General features: G+C 38.9%; 1 protein-coding gene across 3 annotated transcripts in view; it reads right to left on the minus strand.

Moving 5' to 3' along the window:
• mahj (LisH and WD40 domain-containing protein mahjong) overlaps positions 1–18070 on the minus strand; it is a 460349-nt gene that overhangs the window by 368808 nt on the left and 73471 nt on the right. For all 3 annotated transcript variants that reach the window (XM_067136681.2, XM_067136682.2, XM_067136683.2), the window contains exon 5: positions 11652–11779. In XM_067136681.2, the coding sequence (XP_066992782.2) occupies positions 11652–11779 (128 nt within the window). The remainder of the gene's footprint in view (positions 1–11651; positions 11780–18070) is intronic.

The raw sequence follows: 18070 nt of genomic DNA on the forward strand, positions 1-18070 counted from the left end.
ATTTATAATGTCCAATAACGGACTATTTATATTGGTATTATAAATTTACTCATTCGGAACAAATATTTCAGATTCCCTATTGGAATCAACATCTATATCATCTGATGGCCAAGCAGGCATCAATTTTTGATAATGGGACAAAGTGTCTCATAGTGCATTGGCACTGCCGGTGGCTACAATTAGCTTACACAGTGGCCTCTACGGTATGCACTAGCCAGCGTCTTGGTAGGTGTGCTAGGTACCAACTGGAGAGCCCAGCCTAGCACACGAGGGCGAAACGCTGGCAACCAGGAATGAGTTAGCTGGAAAATTTATAATGTCCAATAACGGACCATTTATATTGGTATTAACAACCGTTATCGGACACATTTACGCATTTATCACGAAAATATGTTCTCTTTCATTTCGAATTTTCTTTACGGAACAACTGTCGACGGATATTACTAATCGACTTCGACATCGCCTTCGAATGTCGACGAGAGAAATCGCTAGTGCATATAGCGAGGAAACAATGCCGAAGGTAATCGATCGCATGCAATATCATCGCTGGGGTGCATAAATATCAGTAACAGAAAAAATCGCGCGCGCTTAATCGCTCGTAATAACGGAGACGCCAGTGATAGAGTTCTCGCTGTAACCGAAGGGCAATATACAGTTTAATATAGGAATTTTGTAGGGAAAAATGTCGTCGCTATAATGGAGTTCTCGTTATATACCGTACTCGCTATAGCGGACTTCTACTGTACTTAAATTCTGCAGGCGATCAATCAGAGGATGATTCACACAGAGAAGCAGTATTACCAAGCTCATGTGGACCAGCAAATGCTGTGTAATATCCCCTTGGAGAGACATTAATGCGAACATTTTGGAAGCAATGCAGATGTTCAATGCTGCACGCAGATCACTGAAAGAAGAAATAATCGCAAAGTACTTCAGAAAAGGTGGAGTGGTTTATGCAGAAGACATCATAAAAAGTAAAATGTTGGATGACACAGAAAGAGAGAAGAACTGAAAGTTGGATGTGCCAATAAGTGTGAATCTTACCGACTACATGAATGTGAACTGTGAAGTGTCAGCGCAAAGAAAAATCACTGATGATGAAATTGTGGCAGATATTATGAGTGATAGAAATCAACGTGATGATGAGGTGGAAAAGGAATATGTGCCTCAAAGTATTTGACAGAGTTTGACCTTGTGCAGGCAACAAATATGGCACGTATCTTCAAAATGTTCTTCTGTCACACAGTGATAAACCAGAATCCGTCGTAAATTCATGTGCAGTGATGGTGAATATCTTGAACAGACTTTTGTATATGGACATGTTCAGAAGGAAATCTTATTTTGTTCCAGAAGTGAAGTCTAGAACTATAGAGTAACAGAAGAATGTAAAATTTGACATAGATATTTTTTCGTTTACGGCCGTTAGAGACCAGGTTAGGTAACAGTTACATGTTTCTGGAGCCTTCTTCACAGCCCAAAACTTTAGCATCCTTTCTCCAGCAGCCTGTTTTCCTTCTTCCATCCACCCACGGTTAAGTTTGGTTCGTCATGGAATCCTTGAAATTTGTCGATCACTGACCTAAACTTTGTTCGGTTTGAGATGTCTTCTGAATTTTTTCCCACCTGCTTGAGATCCTTTCTCACCTCCCTGAACCATTTGTCCGACACTTTAGGTCTGCTGTCCAGTATTGTAAAAAATCTTTTTTCGATAGTCTCTTCTCATCCATTCAAAAATAAATGCCCATAGAATTTAAGTCTCCGTTTCTCATGGACTCCGTTAGCCTTTCATTGTCATGGTAAAGTTCTTCCCTTCCTTCCAACCTACACTGTCCGTTTACAAACTTTGGACCCTTATTTTGCGAAGGATCTTTCTTTCAAATTTCTCAGCTTCTCTCAGTCCCGCTTTCCTCTTGCAAATACTGTATATCATTATTCATTACCTTGTGTCTTTAATCTCATTAATATTATGTCTTTTTTCATGTAAATTCATCTGAAGTAAGGTGGATCCTGCAACAGAAAAAATAACAGGCAAGTTGTTCTTAAGCATTGACATATTTCAGTATAACATAAATTCTGAGGTCCCCAAAATGTTGTTATACTGGTATTTTACTACATTCCTCTTCGACACATATTCTGTATTACAGACTATGAATCTCATTGTTGAATCCATATTGATGGTTGAACTTCTTACAAAACTGTACAAAAACTATTTTAATCCTCCTAGTTAATACTTTTTTTTTTCACGTCCAATTAAGATGAAACTTCACACATAAATAGACGTTTCGTTCTTCATAAATTAATCTAAGGGCCGGTTGTATAAACATAGCTGATCCGAGATCAATTTTGATTCGAGATCAGAAAATGATCCTTTCCAAGCTGCTCGTTGTGTTGTATAACATTGATCTCGGATCTCATGATCCGGATCAACTTTGATCCGTCATCGTAGAATTTCGCTTGGCAACGTCGTAAACAGTGTGGGAAATTCGTACTAATAAGGAGTATGTTGGTAGTAAAGTCACGTTATTTCATGTTTTAACCTCTGTGACGTAGTGTCAATCTTGGTGTCAATCAGATCTCAAACACCGATTGAAAAATGGACATGAACTTGGATGTCAATGAGCGAAGAAATCGAGCGCCGAATTTTACAGCGTACGAAAAGGAGTTGTTGATTGATTTAGTTGTTACTAAATATAAGAATACGATTGAAAATAAAAAGACTGATTCTGTAAGTACGAAAGAGAAGGAAAACGCCTGGAAAGCACTAGCTTCAGACTTCAATTCCCACGCAAATGTGGCGCGACGGGATTGGAAAACATTGCAGTTATGTTACAAGAATGTAAAACGACGAACGAAGAAGTCGGCTGCAGACGATAAAGTAAGTAAAGAAATACATATTTGCGTATTAATCACTAGTTGAGACTTCGGAGTATTGTACTTAACCAACTGTACATTCTTACTAGGTCAGCATTCATAAAACAGGCGGAGGTCCATTCGTACAACCTACGGTGGATGAAGCTGGACGGAAACTCGTAGCAGCATTAAAACCCCAATTCCTTCCACTAGCCTGCGAGTCCGATTGCGATGCGAACTTCCACCAAGAAGTTATTTTTGGTAAGTTAACCTTGAAATCCTGGTATAAATAATTAGGAATACTGGTACAGAATGTTCGAAGTGTAGACTCATACAGAGCTACGCTTTTCACAAGCATAAGGCATTGTAAATTAATTACCGATACACAGGACTATGTCTGATGTTAGTTTGTTTTTCGTTCTAGTAAATATTGCGATAAGCCCTTTACCTTAATTAATCGGTCATCGGTAACTCCAATAAAAAATTACAAACTACCCCTTGTTGACGAATGACAGGTTAATTAAATACAGTGCACATTTACTATGGAAGTACATAATGTCTAATTTTATTATTTAGATGTACGTGAATGTGATGTGGAGGATCCTGCACTTGCAATGTAAACTGCAGTGAACGAATCACAAACTCAATCCGTTGCTTTCGCGGAGGAAATAGCTGTCAGTGGGGTTTCTTACAACATGGTAATGTATCAAGTTACGTGACTACTGTATGTTGCAAAAAACTTAAGGGTGTTAATTCAGATAGATATTACATATAATGGCCGGTTTCTGGTACACTACATTTCCCTATGAGTTACCTAAATGTGCTTGTAACTAACTGCGCTGTTAATTGGAAACTTAAATCCATATTAATAAGCCCTGGTAATGAACAGTACAGATATCGTCATGTTTAGTATTTCTCGTCCTCCAATAGATGTATCTACGCAAATGTTTTTAGGGTAGTTTTGGTAATATCTAGTTACTTTTACTAGCAGAAGTTTCCTATAATGAGAACTGGTTGGCAAATATGTACACAGTCATTTCAATCAATCTGATTCAGCGTGTAATAATCTCTCATAATAAGAATATATCTGATCTAATAACGCAAAAACTAGTTATATTTCTCCTTCTTTCTTATTCACAGCACGCATATATAGTCTTAAATTTCACCTAGATGCGTTCGTCACTAAAATTATAGAAATACACCGCAATTACCAAACAGATCACTTTTTTCTGATCCAGAACACAAGCGTAAACAATAATAATATAAATGAAAAAAAGTGCATGTAATTTCACCTGATCAGATGCCAAACTCTTCAAGAATTCCATTTCTTCTGGGCTTTCACGGCACAATACGAAAGCGTTACAAACTGCAATCTTCAATAGCCAAAATAAAATAGATACCGGTACCACTACATTTTTCATTAGTATTTCCGTAATGTACTCTTCGAACTGAGGATTTGTATTTCTTATAACTGCAACGGACTAGTCACTTGAGAAGTTTTACTTACACTGACCACGCAACATGCCTTGACAAAAATACTCTCGCAACTGCTGACGTTAAGTCCACAGATAAGAAGCTAACATAAACTACAGCTCCCTGCGAGATTTTTAATTAAAGATTAATTAAAGAACTCCAGATGTTTTATGTTTATTGGGAGTCTATCAGACCTCACGTCACCGGTTAAAAGATATAATACGGTAACATTAAAAAATCAACAAAAATCGGCAAACTATTTATTATTCAGCAGACTTATAGTAAGTGCATACCGGTACCTAAGAGATCATTTAGTACAAATGTAAATGCTAATGGTAAATACTCCCTAATTTCAGATTGGGTGTTCACTAACTGTTGTTGAGACTCGTGGTTCAAAGCCTGATGAAAGAAATTTTTAACATTATAGTTGCACTGAAAGATCAATTTGAGCCTGGTAAAAATCCGTTTGATTTGAGTTCCATTTTATTTGACAATTCATTTCCTGTGTTAGAATATTTATCTACAGTAGGAGCGTCATGCTCCGAGGTGATTGTAATCGAAACAGCTGGGACAGATGACACCATACAGGTAGAATCAGTTACTAAGCCAGTGATAACGTGGAAGTAAACCTACGGACCGAAATATTGTAAACTCTAGCACACCCAAGCACGTTAAAACTAGAATGAATGACTGTAAATATAGTATAGTCAGTTCATTATCACTAAAACTAATTTGCTGGGATCAATTCTAGCATAGAGGTACCTACAGCACTAGCTGCAGTTACCAGTCTTTGCGCAGATAACTGTGAATAAGCCGATAACTGTTGTTTCGGAAACTCATTTTAAATGTATCACCATGTTCAGTCACTGATAACTACTCATCTATAGATAACTGTCATTCCAGAAACCGGTCATAAATCAAATATACTTTTCACACGCTTAACTGTTCCTTATTACTATTCGACTAGCTTTTACAGCACGACCGTTCTTCTTCTTCTTTATCATCACATTCTCGTATTTCAATTCTGACTGACTGATTTTAGGAACAAGTACCAGATACAGATGTCAGTCCTGGCCCCAGCAGCCGAACTTCACCTCCTAAAAAGAGAAGAGCTGAAGCTGAGGGAAGTTTAAGGGACAACTTCTACAAGAGAAGACTGGAATGTCTAGAGGCAGAACACGCCATAAAAATGGAAAATCTCAAACTAGACCAGGAAATTAAAAAATATGAGCTAGTGACGGCTAAAGCCAAAGCAAATGTACAGTCTTGTTAGTACTTAGAAATATTAAAAACATACCTGAACACGTTGTTAATTATTTCATTCCTAACAGCAGTATTTCCTCCATTCATCCCAGCTTCCTCGAAGACAGGAAGTTCCTCGAAAACCCTTCTTCCTGCAAAAATATCTCCTTCTACTTCAGGTTCACTATCTATGGAATCTAAGGCCATGTTATGTAGGACAAACGTTGCCACTATAATAGGAGGAACCCGAAGCAATTTCACTCGAAGACCCATCTTCAAGCAGGGAAATCGTCTTTTAACTAGCCCGAAAGTTCTTTCAATTGTGGATCGCGATCTCTTATGAGCTCTGTTATATGCCATCTCTGCAGGTGTCGCTTCGTGTATTACTGGAGTGAGAAGGTACTCGCAGCAACGGTAGGCACTGTCTCCGAGAAGAAATCCTTTGGGCATTTCCCCCGCCTCAAACCGAGCATGAATTCTAGAGTTATCGAATATATTACTGTCATGTGCAGATCCAGGCCACCTTGCTACTATGTCTAGACAACGCAGATTAGCATCACATATAACCTGTACATTCAAGGAGAACCATCCGTGCCTGTTCCTGAACACTTCAGCGTTGTTACCCCCTGGCGATATGATAGGCACATGCGTACAGTCTATAGCACCAAGAATTCCTGGAAAATGAGCTATGTCATAGAAATTACGCATGATTCTCCTTGCTCCTCTCTGGTCAGTTGGCATATTGATAAATTGAGGTCTCAACGCAGCAATTTCTCGCGTTACTTTATGGATGACTCAACAAACCGTAGCTTTATCAATTTTGAATAAATCACTAACTACGATTTGAAAACTCCCTGTCGCGTAAAATCGCAGAGTCAATAGAATCTGGAACATTGGAGTAAGTGGCTGGTTTCTATTCGTTCGTCTCATTAGACAGTCTCAAAGTCTACCTTCCATAACCTCAACAGTGTGTTTGGTTAGACGGAATCTCATCTTAAAAGCTTTGTCGCTAAGTTCTAATAATGGGTTTCCTCTTTCTTGGAATACTCGGAGAGACCGCCGAAATTCTTCATTATCGTCATCTGAAGAAAAATCGGAGAAGTCAGACATCTGTAATTCAAAGACAGAATCGCGATAAAAATCCCTTCATCAAATTAAATACCGGTAAAAATGCAGAACATCTTTTCTTTTTCTTACCGTGATTATTGTTACGGCACTATTTTTCACTACAAAAGCCCTCTTCTTTTCACGTTGATAAGTGCGGCCTACAATACCGGTACAAGAACACTACTTGATCCGGATCACAAGGCTTGATCCAAGGAAATCGTTGGATCAATTTTGATTCGTGATTAAGGAAAAATGATCTCGGATCAACGTTTATACAACACAAATTTGAGGATCAACGTGATCTAGAATCAGTTTTACGCCTTGATCTAGGATCAACTGTTTTATACAATCGGGCCTAAATGTTTGTTCCTGTTAGTCACCACTTTTCAACCTTAATTCGATTTGTATTATCCATTTTACATTTACAGACTAAAAATCAGACAGTTCAACTTGAATAATATTATTGTAGGCAGCTTATTTGTGAGCTTCAGGATGTATTGAATTTTGTTTAACCTTCCGTCGGTTGCAACTGACCTGACAGGCACAGGCTGAAGTCATTGGTCGCTACCGCTCCAATGCGAGGACCTACAATTCTCATCCTCTGACTAGCCTCGCTCCTTGCCACGTTCATTAGTCATGTGACAGGCAGTCTGTGTTCACTTGCTCCGTAAGTGTTCCAACTGATCTGGTAGATCATTGCGATTGTTCCCGCTGCGATAGGTGTTTCAAAGAGATGCAAACAATTGCTGTACTGTAAGTAGTTAAATTATTCTTTCACCCTAAATTTGGTGTAATTTCCCATGTAAGCATGTAGATAGTGCAATATAAGCCCAGTGCCTCACATGAACATTGCTACTACTTACGTCCCAATGTCTCTTTATTTTAGATTTACTATACATTACAGCCAGTAGGAAGGGATATTTTAACTTAAGACAGAGCAGAAGATGTGGAGGATGTCCAACGACTATTGCTGGATGAAGATGAAGATGCGTTACATGAGCATTTTGAAGATGAAAGTGACACAAACAGTGACGATCTTCTGGAATCAAGAGATGGTGACTCGGAAACAGAACAAGAAAATGACAAAGGTGATGCTGTTGAACAAGGAGCATTAGAGGCCAGTGCTAATTATTACAAAGGGAAAGACAAGACAAAATGGTGTATGGTGCCGCCATGCCAACGGGTCCGTGTCAGGAAGCACAATCTCGTACGATATCTACTTGGAGTTATAGGACTAGCAAGGCAAGCTAAATCACCACTTGACTCCTGGCAGTGTTTATTTACGGAGGAAATAATACACTATTGTACCTTACACAAATCAATACGTGGACTAGGTGAAACAAAATTGTACTCATGAAAGGAATGCTGAGGCTACAGACCAGACAGAGATAAAAGCATTCTATGGCCTATTGTAATTGGCAGGATCTTACAGAGGGAATAGGCAGAGACTTGAAGATCTCTGGGGAAGTGATGGAGATGGTACAGAAAAGTTTGCACTGGTAATGAGCCTCAGGATTTTTAAGTTCTTGATTCATTGTTTAAGATTTGACGATCGCCAAACCCGTGAAGAAAGAAAGGAACATGATCGACTAGCGCCTCTGCGAAATTTTTTTATGCGGCATGTGGAGAACTGCATGAAATCATACAGTTTAGGTGAAAATGTAAATTTAGATGAAAAGTTGGAAGAAAATGTTTTTATTTCACGTGTTGTCATCATGTGTAGTATCACATAAATGCTAGTGCTCTCTGATTACTGCCCACTTAAACAACACAGATTTTCTTTTGTGTCGAAAATATTAGTGTTCTTGTAGAATCCTTACTGAAGAATATATGACCTGTTTAGCCCTGTTTATGATATTTCCCACGATTGTTATTATTGCCGAGACGTATGAACATAGTTTCCGCCAACATAAGATCTTCTATGCGATTAAACTTGTAAATACTGCAAAGATACCTAAAATTTGGAAGAAAATAGTTGGTTACAAAATGCGGCTTATTTTGGGATCAGAATTTCGCTAAACTGTTTTTAACTGGCTCAAACACACCTATATAACATATGGAGTACTTCATAACTGCCCACGTGAACTTCCCGAAACTTATACTTATGCGACCTGCCTTGAAACTTTATATATTGCGACTGACGGAAGGTTAATGGTGTTAGCAGTGTAAGTTGTTTCTGGTAAATGTTAAATGCCAGGTGATTATTCTAATGACGTGATAATGTTATGTCTAAACAATTAAGCGAGTTATTGTTCTCCATTTCCATAGTGAATTTAATATTCTGATCTAAGCTGTTGAGTAGTTCCAAAATTTCCTTTCCTTCATTAACACTGCTATCTATGATGGCTAGCACATCGTCGACATAACGTGTCCAGTATTTTAAAGCCTTGATTTTATCTATGTATGTGCTTCCATAGGTAAACCTGTATTGGTAGATTTAATTCTCAAAAATGAAATAATTATTACATAAAGAGAATTTTAATAGGCCTATGAACTCATCTATTTCATCAATGCTTCTGAATTTGTTTAAATTATTCCATATCAAATTTATAGTGGTTTTAACGGGGATATTGGCATGCATACCAACTACATCAAATGAAGGATCTTGTGGTGTTCTGGTACCTTTATATGTTTTATTCTTTTGCAAAGTTCTATGGAGTTCTTTATCGTTGTATTCACTTGGTAGTGATAATTTGTACTAAGGAAATCTTGAATAAATTGAGATAATCTGTATGTCGGACTACCCCTAAAATTGATAATTGGTTGTATAGGGGTGTTAACCTTAACCTAGGGTTAATGGCAATGAGTTTTTACTTTTCAAATTCATTGAAAAGGGAGGTACTACAATTGACAATTGATTTTAATTCTTTTTGCAGGTTATTGAAGGGATCCTTCTTGATTACGTCAAATTTGTTTTCCCGCGAAAACAAATGCGTTTTATTAACCCTTAGCACTCACGCAGCGGGCCATGCCCAACAACAAGAATATCGAGTCCAAACTCACGCTTGTGCAATTTTGTCTCACCCTTCACAGCTGGTTTTGAATTGACGCTTAGTGAATAAATGATTCCAATCCCTAACTGCCAAATTTCATCTCAACCCAAAAATATTTTTAAAATGTTATGTGCATGTTTGAGACGATTGTGTTTACTGAAATCTAGCCTATGTTTTGTACTACACTCGCGGCAGGCAACATTCAATGGAAGAGTGTCTGAAATAATTTGAATCTCCAATGCCAATCATCTCGAACTTCCGCGTGGTTTTGTTACAGTTTATAGGTTTTTTAAGTGATTATGTTTTTGAGCCCTAACTCACCCTTCATGAGCATTTTGAAACTGACATTGTACTTCACGATTTCATGTGTCTCATTTAATCACACTGATTTAACATCTTGTATAATATAAATGTCTGCATGCTTACGCCTATGCCTATTTCCCACATTTTGGCTGAAGATGACGCCAAACAGCGTCGAAACTAGTTCCAAGTGTAAATATATGTTGTAAATAAACTATAACATTTATTTGCATTGAAAAGGTGGACCCTTTTAAGTTTCCTATCTTACGTTCTCAGTTCAATACGGACAAAAAATGAAATTCTTAGATTTAAACAAGAATATCCCGCATAGATCCTATGTCGGGCATTAATTTTTCCCCCTATATAACTCCTTTGTCAGGTTGCGCGTGCATGAATTACAGGTACAATAAGCTGTAGGCTTATCCTTCGACGACAATTTGAAGAAATGTATAGCTATAATCTCTTTGAAATCAGGCTTTCTGCGCATTCTTTGAAGACCATGTGAGTTTGTAAACAGACATTGCTTAGCAACATGGCATCATTCGAGCAGACAACACTGAACTAACTATCTTTTCCTGCTTTGCAACAAAACAGGTGACAATAGGGTAAAGCTTGACATTACTATTACTGCTCCCATCTGTAGCTAAAGAAAATGGTTCACGTTGCATGTAACCAATGAGTTCACTTCTTGACTCCATAGTCATTTCTTTCAAAATGTGTGTGGTTTTCGTACGACCACAGCCATATTTTCCTGCAATTTCTGAACCTGGGAACATTTTCCTAAACACAGCATCAGCATGATTGGCAGCAGCTAAGGGGATATTATGTTCAATTAAAAATGAAGTGAACAAGCATTCAGCTCTTACTATATCAGTCGGCTCCAGAAGAGGTAAAAATTAATTAATTTTCAGACTGCCACCCATAAATTTTGTATTGGAGACGTGTTTAACAGATTTAATGTGATTTACTAATTCTGTTCTACCTACGTGAGAAACGTTTATATCATACGAGCACATGGAACAGAATGTGAATGTTTCGTCTTTTCGTGATCGTATAAAACAAGGAAATTCAGCAGAATATAACTCCCTAAAAGATTGTTAATATCGTTTCTTAGTTGAACTCATTATGAACACCACTAAAAATAGCAAATCGCTTACAAATTCGTCACACAATTCCACGAGTTTCAGAACAACCACCAATGTTACTCATAACGTCATACCCACACACAAACAAAGCCTTTCAACTGCTACGAAGCACGACACAGTTACTAAAGTTATCTATAAATTCACAGCCTGCTACCTCTCTGGGAACATCACAGTGAAGAGTGAATGAAGTAGCAGTTGAGGTCGAACAGGTGACAAAAGCAAGGTGATAATCGATAATGTGATTATCAATACATTTACCGGTTGAATTTCAGCTACTATCGAAAGTCAAACAAATCTGATTTGGACGCAGAAAGCAAAATCAAGTGCGAATATTTAAAATCCGTACAATAACGTTCATCCATACAACAATAAAACACAATCAAAATCCATACATTTTACGGAAAAACCGTAATACTTGGCAGGTATGTAATGGTAATGGATTTAGTTTGTCAAGAAAATTAGCACAGATGCTCCAAAAATAAGCTATTTTAGTCATTGTAATTGAAAGTATAAAGCAAATATAAAAGAGTGATGGTCTTACCTGAAGTTTGCTGCAATATCCTGTACCTCCATTGCAGCCGCAAGCATGCCCGTAGCGTAACTTTGGAGGGGTTCTACCGATTTCTCAGCCCATGAGAAAAGACGTAATATAGTACTCTCCATTTCAGGCTACAAAAAGAGCAATACAAGATACAACGAATTTTACTATAAATCTGAATAACCATTAGTCTCTGTGCATGCCATGCATTCAAATGACCTAACAGAAATAAGACTATACCTACAAGGAAACAGAAAAACTATACAGAGTGTATCAGAACTATACCAACATCAAAAAACAAAAACAAAACAAAAAATCAGGGATGCTCTTCGTGTTATGTTGAGAAACATGGAGCAATCAGATAGACGGATAATTTTTTCTAGAAAATGAGGTTACTCTGTTACTTTCGGGTGTGTGATTCAAACTGACGAACTCACTGTATCTGCTACGCCAGAGCACAAGTCACTGTTGTGCTTCAGGGGAGAGGAAGTACGGTGTTTGATGGAGGCAGAGATAATGCTCTGCGCGTATGCAAAAGTTTCCTCGTTTGACTCGCACAGGACTGTCCTTGTCTCTTACAGGCAATAACTCCAGTTCGCTTATTAAACAGCCATAACTTTGCATACAATATAAGAACACACTGCAATTAAGACACACTTGTCAGTCCAGGAAAACAAAACAAAACATGCAAAACGAACGAGAAACTTGTGCATTTGCACAGAGCATTACCACTGTCTCCCACTTCCCTCCTCTGACGCACAGCAACAAGCAGTGGCTAGCTCTCTGGCATAACAAATAAAGCAAGTTCGTCAATTTGAATTGTGCACCCGGAAGTAACAAAATAACCTCATTTACTCTAAAAGAAAAATTTTCTTCAGTACGATTGCACCACCATTCTTAACATAACACGAAAAGCACCCCGGATTTTTTTTTTTGTCGGTATAGTTCTGACACACTCTATATAAACGTGAAAGCGTTGGAAGAATTGATCATAATTAGTTCTTAAAACTGATAATTCTCCCCGGTCTCTGTATGTGTGTGTGCTGTCTGTGCAAGTCCAAACCTTGTTCTGTTTCTGAATGGGTCGGGTATGAACTGCGATGAATATTTGTAGCATGGTTTAATGACTGGATTCCTTTCGTGATGCAACCTAATCAGAGGAGTTAATGAGATGAAATGAATGACGTGATATACGATAATGAGAAAGAATGAAACCAGGTGCTGGCTCATAGTCTACTCCTGTCGAATAGCACAAAGGGGTCTGCTCACGCCTTAACATCTCAATCCGATGGACAAATCACCATCAGCAGAGTCATATGCCCTCACTCCATACAAACACTGCAATTTATAAGACAATTATTAGAGGAAATACTGCAACTTCCAAAATCCATATCGACGGGGATACAAGTAATTTGGGTATAATTGCAAATACCAATTGGAAGGGAGATGAGCACTGATATTAGGATGTCAATTTAAAAAGAATGGAAGGAGAATTACACACACTAGATCAATAAAAGAAATTACAATATAACTTCCCTCTAAATAAAAAATAAAAACAACATGAAATTTCTTTACATTGATGATTTCATAGGGTTTGAAACATTTTAATAACCTTCTTCTTCTTCATCCATTCCCTTTTCCAGATTCTCTCTGGGTAGGGTAGTGTACCAAAGCCCTCCACCTTACACGATCTTTCCACCATTTCTCTTCTAATACTTTATTGCAATTGACTCCTCTATTTGCAATACAGTCTGCAACAGAGCTCCTCCATCTCATTCTAGGCCTCTTTCCAGCCTCCGTATCCATGAAAGTTCTCTTTGGTATTCTCTCTCCTGGCATTCTCATGTGTCCAAATCATTTTAGCTTTGCTATATCAATCTCTTCTTGAAGTTTATACACTCCCACGCTTCTCCTTATTTCCTCATTTCTATTCTCTCTCGTCTTGTATTTCCCTGTATGCTCCTCAAGAACCTCAATTCAGCTGCTCGTATCTTACTTTGGTTCCGCTTAGTCAACGTCAAGGCTGCTGAAACATAGGTCAGTATAGGTTTATAATAGGACGCAAACGTTAAAACTTCCTGAAACTTTCTTCTCTGACGGTTAGATGGCACTGCCATCTATTTGGTAGTGACATCTAATGGCTAGACACAAACTAATTGCTGAAGAAATTTCATCTTTGCAGTTGTAAACGTTTTTTTTTGCTGAGGATTGATTTTTTTAATGTACCAAACTTGTCAACACTTCAGTTGGTTCCTCCTCTATTGTAATCTGCCTATCACATGCTTGTAACTATGTTCTCTAGCCGATGAGTATAGTTTAATGATTGGATTCCTTTCGTGATGCAACCTAATCAGAGGAGTTAATGAGACAAAATGAATGACATGATATACGATAATGAGAAAGGATGAGACCAGGTGCTGGAATTTAGTCTGGAACCTCCCCCTACGGAACTATTTAAGGATAGCACTTTAGGGTCCCCTTGTCTGAATTGCTCCAGTTCTCTAGAGTGCGGCTTAACTGAGGCCAGAGAGGGCTGGAGGGCAGGGCGCAGCTGGCTTGAAGAAGATCCAGCGCTAGATGGTAAAGCCAGAATTGAATTAAACATGTGATCGGGCCTGCGGGTAGTTTGAGGGAAAGGTTTCAGCAAGTTTTCTTAATACCTAACATGTAATCTGTTCGTTTTGGGGTGAAATGTACGACCTTCTGCGCAGTCTTCGGACTCTATACTATACCCTACTGAGAAAATATTTAATATAAGGGAGCACTAGTGGTGCCCCTCAATTTACTCCCCTTCAACTTAAGAGCTGGGTGACTAATGTTTTCAAACTTTAAATTTTGGAAAACCTCTCTCGGCTTTTAAATTTTCCTCCTTTACTCACTCCCTTTTAGTATGGGACTAGCCTCTGTCATTGAGCCTTAAGCCCACTTAGGTTCTCATCTCTTCCAGAATGTTCTTTAAGGAGTACTGGTGATTCACCTCCTTGCCTTTGATTAATGGCCTGTTGTGTGTAAACTTTTCTTTTTATTCTTAAGGCTTATTAGTAATTATACCGATGTTTATATTTTACTGTTCTTAGGGTAACCATGTTTACGTTTTGGTTCCCTTTCGGAACAGGACTTAAACTAATTGTGGACCTTGGTAATAGGTAAGCTCACCATGGGGCACCCAGTGTATGAACATTATAAAGAGGGGTCACCTTAGGGGTTACTATGTGTAATTGAGAGTGTAAAAAGCAACTGATTGCCTGTTTGAGGCTAGCCTCTTGTATCTTGGAGCTGAGACTCACATAAATTGTACCTGTTTGGAGCAACTATGCTCTATAATCAATAATTTATAATTGTGTAGAACTAAGTTCTTTCATAATATTGTACCTGTCAGGAGCAATTATATAATTTAACGACTGAGAGTTACTCCCAATTTATTTTGAACCTGATTTAGGACTTCTAAGTCCAACGCATTGTTGCAGCTGACGGGCTCGTTAACACTGTGAACTGTTCTTTGCTATACTAAACAGTTCAAACAAATTAGGGGAACATGTTTTGTAACATCTGGTATGTGAACCTTAATTTGGTAGTTGGGGTTCCAATGGTCGTATAGCATACCTTGAGACCTTACCTACTCAGGGTATGTCAAATCGAAGGCATACTTCATCTGTAGGCATAGGCATGCATTAAACTGTCAGGTGACCCCTCAAAACAAAGTGAATAGCGGTGCATTCATGTATCGTAGTGAGGTACACAGACTATTGCGGTCATTTGAGCATGTTGTACGTAAACCAGAACATCCCACGAGACAACTTAACGAGGTTCAAGTCGCAAGAGCTGTTACTTTGATGCAGGAAGGATGGACTTTTTGTCTCTCCATCAGTTATTCAACGCTTGTGGAATCTCTACAGTGAGACAGACCTGTTCACAAGGAGGGTTGCACAAGGTCGTGGACATATGACAACCCCACAAGATAACCGATATCTGACCAACTGTGCGTTACGGTGTCGTTCAGCAACTGCCGGAGAACTGCAACAAGACCTCAGGAGGGTCACTGGAGTCATGGTGTCTGACCAGATAGTAAGGAACAGGTTAAGAGAAGTGTCCTTACAACGCAGACGTCCTGTTTGAGTGCCCCATTTAACACAGCAACATCGTACAGCTTGCCTTCTGTTTGCCCGTACCCACGTCAACTGGCAACTTCACCAATGGAGACCTGTGTTATTCGCGATGAGTCCAGACTTCCGCTGACACAGCGTGATGGACGTCGTGTATGGAGACACCGTGGTGACCAGTACGTGCCAAATGTTGTCCAGGAAGGCGACCAATTCGGACAAGGTTCTGTGATGGTGTGGGGTGGCATCAGTATTGATGGCCGTACGGATCTTGTTGTCATCCGTGGTTATCTTAACGCTGCGGGGTACATCGAGCAGATACTGCTACAGCATGGGTTGGTTGCTCCACATGGTGTTGGTTTGGAATTCGTACTAATGCACGACAATGCCAGGGCTCAAGTAGCGTGCATCACCAGAGCTGTCTTATGAGAACTGGATATTCAAGAGATGGAATGGCCAGCAGTGACTCCCGACCTTACTCCCATCAAGCATGTGTGGGATAGGCTTGACAGAAGTGTTTGTGGGCGTCCTTTTCCACCGCAGACTCTCCAAGACCTCGAACAGGCTCTCATTGAAGAATTTGACCTGATGCCGCAACGTGACCTCCGTCAACTTATACGGAGCATGCCACGTAGGTGCCAAGCTGTGATAACTGCTCGTAGAGGACATACACCATACTGAAGCTCTCCAATTATGATAAAAATCCACCCTGGAGGACTGTTATCACTTTGTTTTCACCCCTATTTGGACATTACAGTTTGTGTTCTAAAAATGAACGTGAATCCATCGATGCTCTTTTGTATACTTCAACGGTAAAGAATAATGGTTTAGTTGGTAATATACCTGAGTGTGAGGTATTGTTTTGTGGAGCATGGCATACGTTCAAAAACATGTTCCCCTAATTTTTTTTTTAACTGTGTATTAAATTTCTCTGTGGAATTTTACGAAAGGAAAGAAGTAAAATTTCAAAATTTGTTAAAGTAATCCCATCTCCAGGCATTCAATCCAGGTGCTTCCTATTCCCCTGTGAGCCATGAAATCTCCGTAACAATAAGCCATTTTTAAGCCATCATCATCATCAGCAGCAGCAGCAGCAGCAGCAACAGCAGAAGAGCTAGATCAATTTCTGTAGCAAAGATCTCCCTTATCATTTTTCAAATTCTTCTGATTTGTGCAGTTCTCATCCACTATCAGTATGGGATGGTGATCAGAATGATGCATGCGAGAATAGTTTGGAGACAAGGCAGTGACAATGAATAGGGTAAGTATGCCAGTTTGTTTTTTTCAATAGCCTAATGCAAATTTTATGCTTTTTTCAGAAATACGATCTTATGCACACAAATTCCCGCATACCAGTATATCACACACCAAAAATGTTTGCACTTATTTTTTGTCAAAAAAGTGCAAGTTACATGCAAGCAAATACGGTATATGATGAACAACAGTGATGGTCCAGAATGGATGTTAACAGATCACGGAAAGATTGGAAGAGACAAGAAGTTGAAGTACATGTGTGAAGTAATCCAAGAGAATGAGCTAGAACATGAAGTGACCAATATCCGCATCTGGAAATTGGAGCTGATGGTGATAATGCTTGCTGTTTCAAGGGGCTTAACATCGAAGGTCATCAGCCCCCGGAAATTAGAGCGAGCATTCTAATTGACTGAGAACATCTATATAATAAGAAGATGCTGAGTTTCAGAGCCAGAAGGTTTATATACTTTGGAGACCCTGTGAATGAATCAAAAATGACAAGTCAATCTACTACTTATCAGAACTTATCTTTCAAGGACGCTGTACAGAAAGTTCAACCTATTGAATATAATGTTGTGGACAATTCCCAAAATTTTCCCCCTTTAACTAGGGAGGAGCCGACTCCTACACAGGAAAATCCCCGTAAGAGAAAATTTATGCAAGTAATTTTAAAATCACCTAGACCAGTACCAGCCCCAGGATATGATTGGGATGGTTATTATAATTTGGTTCGAGAGATTCCACGTACGGAGATGGTTACTTCACGAGTTACAACTTTTTCCAATGGCGCAAGCCAGAGGATGGAGGCATCTTTGGACGAGCCCGCTGTCACTAGTAGCGCTCCAATGGCGCAACCGCTTTCATCATTTCATAGGCAAAGAGACCATCTCCAAAGTAGTCTTTATCAATCTATTCATCAATTGGTGCAATTGTTGGGTGATCACACAGCGTTAGCTCATAATGTATACCAGTTAAGAGACAAAATTTGCAGTTTCATTCAATTCTATGATCAGAATCACTCAATGGAACTCTAGAAATCTCATGAACAAACGTCATGAGCTCTTTAAA

Source organism: Anabrus simplex, chromosome 1 (genome assembly GCF_040414725.1).
Source record: "Anabrus simplex isolate iqAnaSimp1 chromosome 1, ASM4041472v1, whole genome shotgun sequence".
Lineage (NCBI taxonomy): Eukaryota > Metazoa > Arthropoda > Insecta > Orthoptera > Tettigoniidae > Anabrus > Anabrus simplex.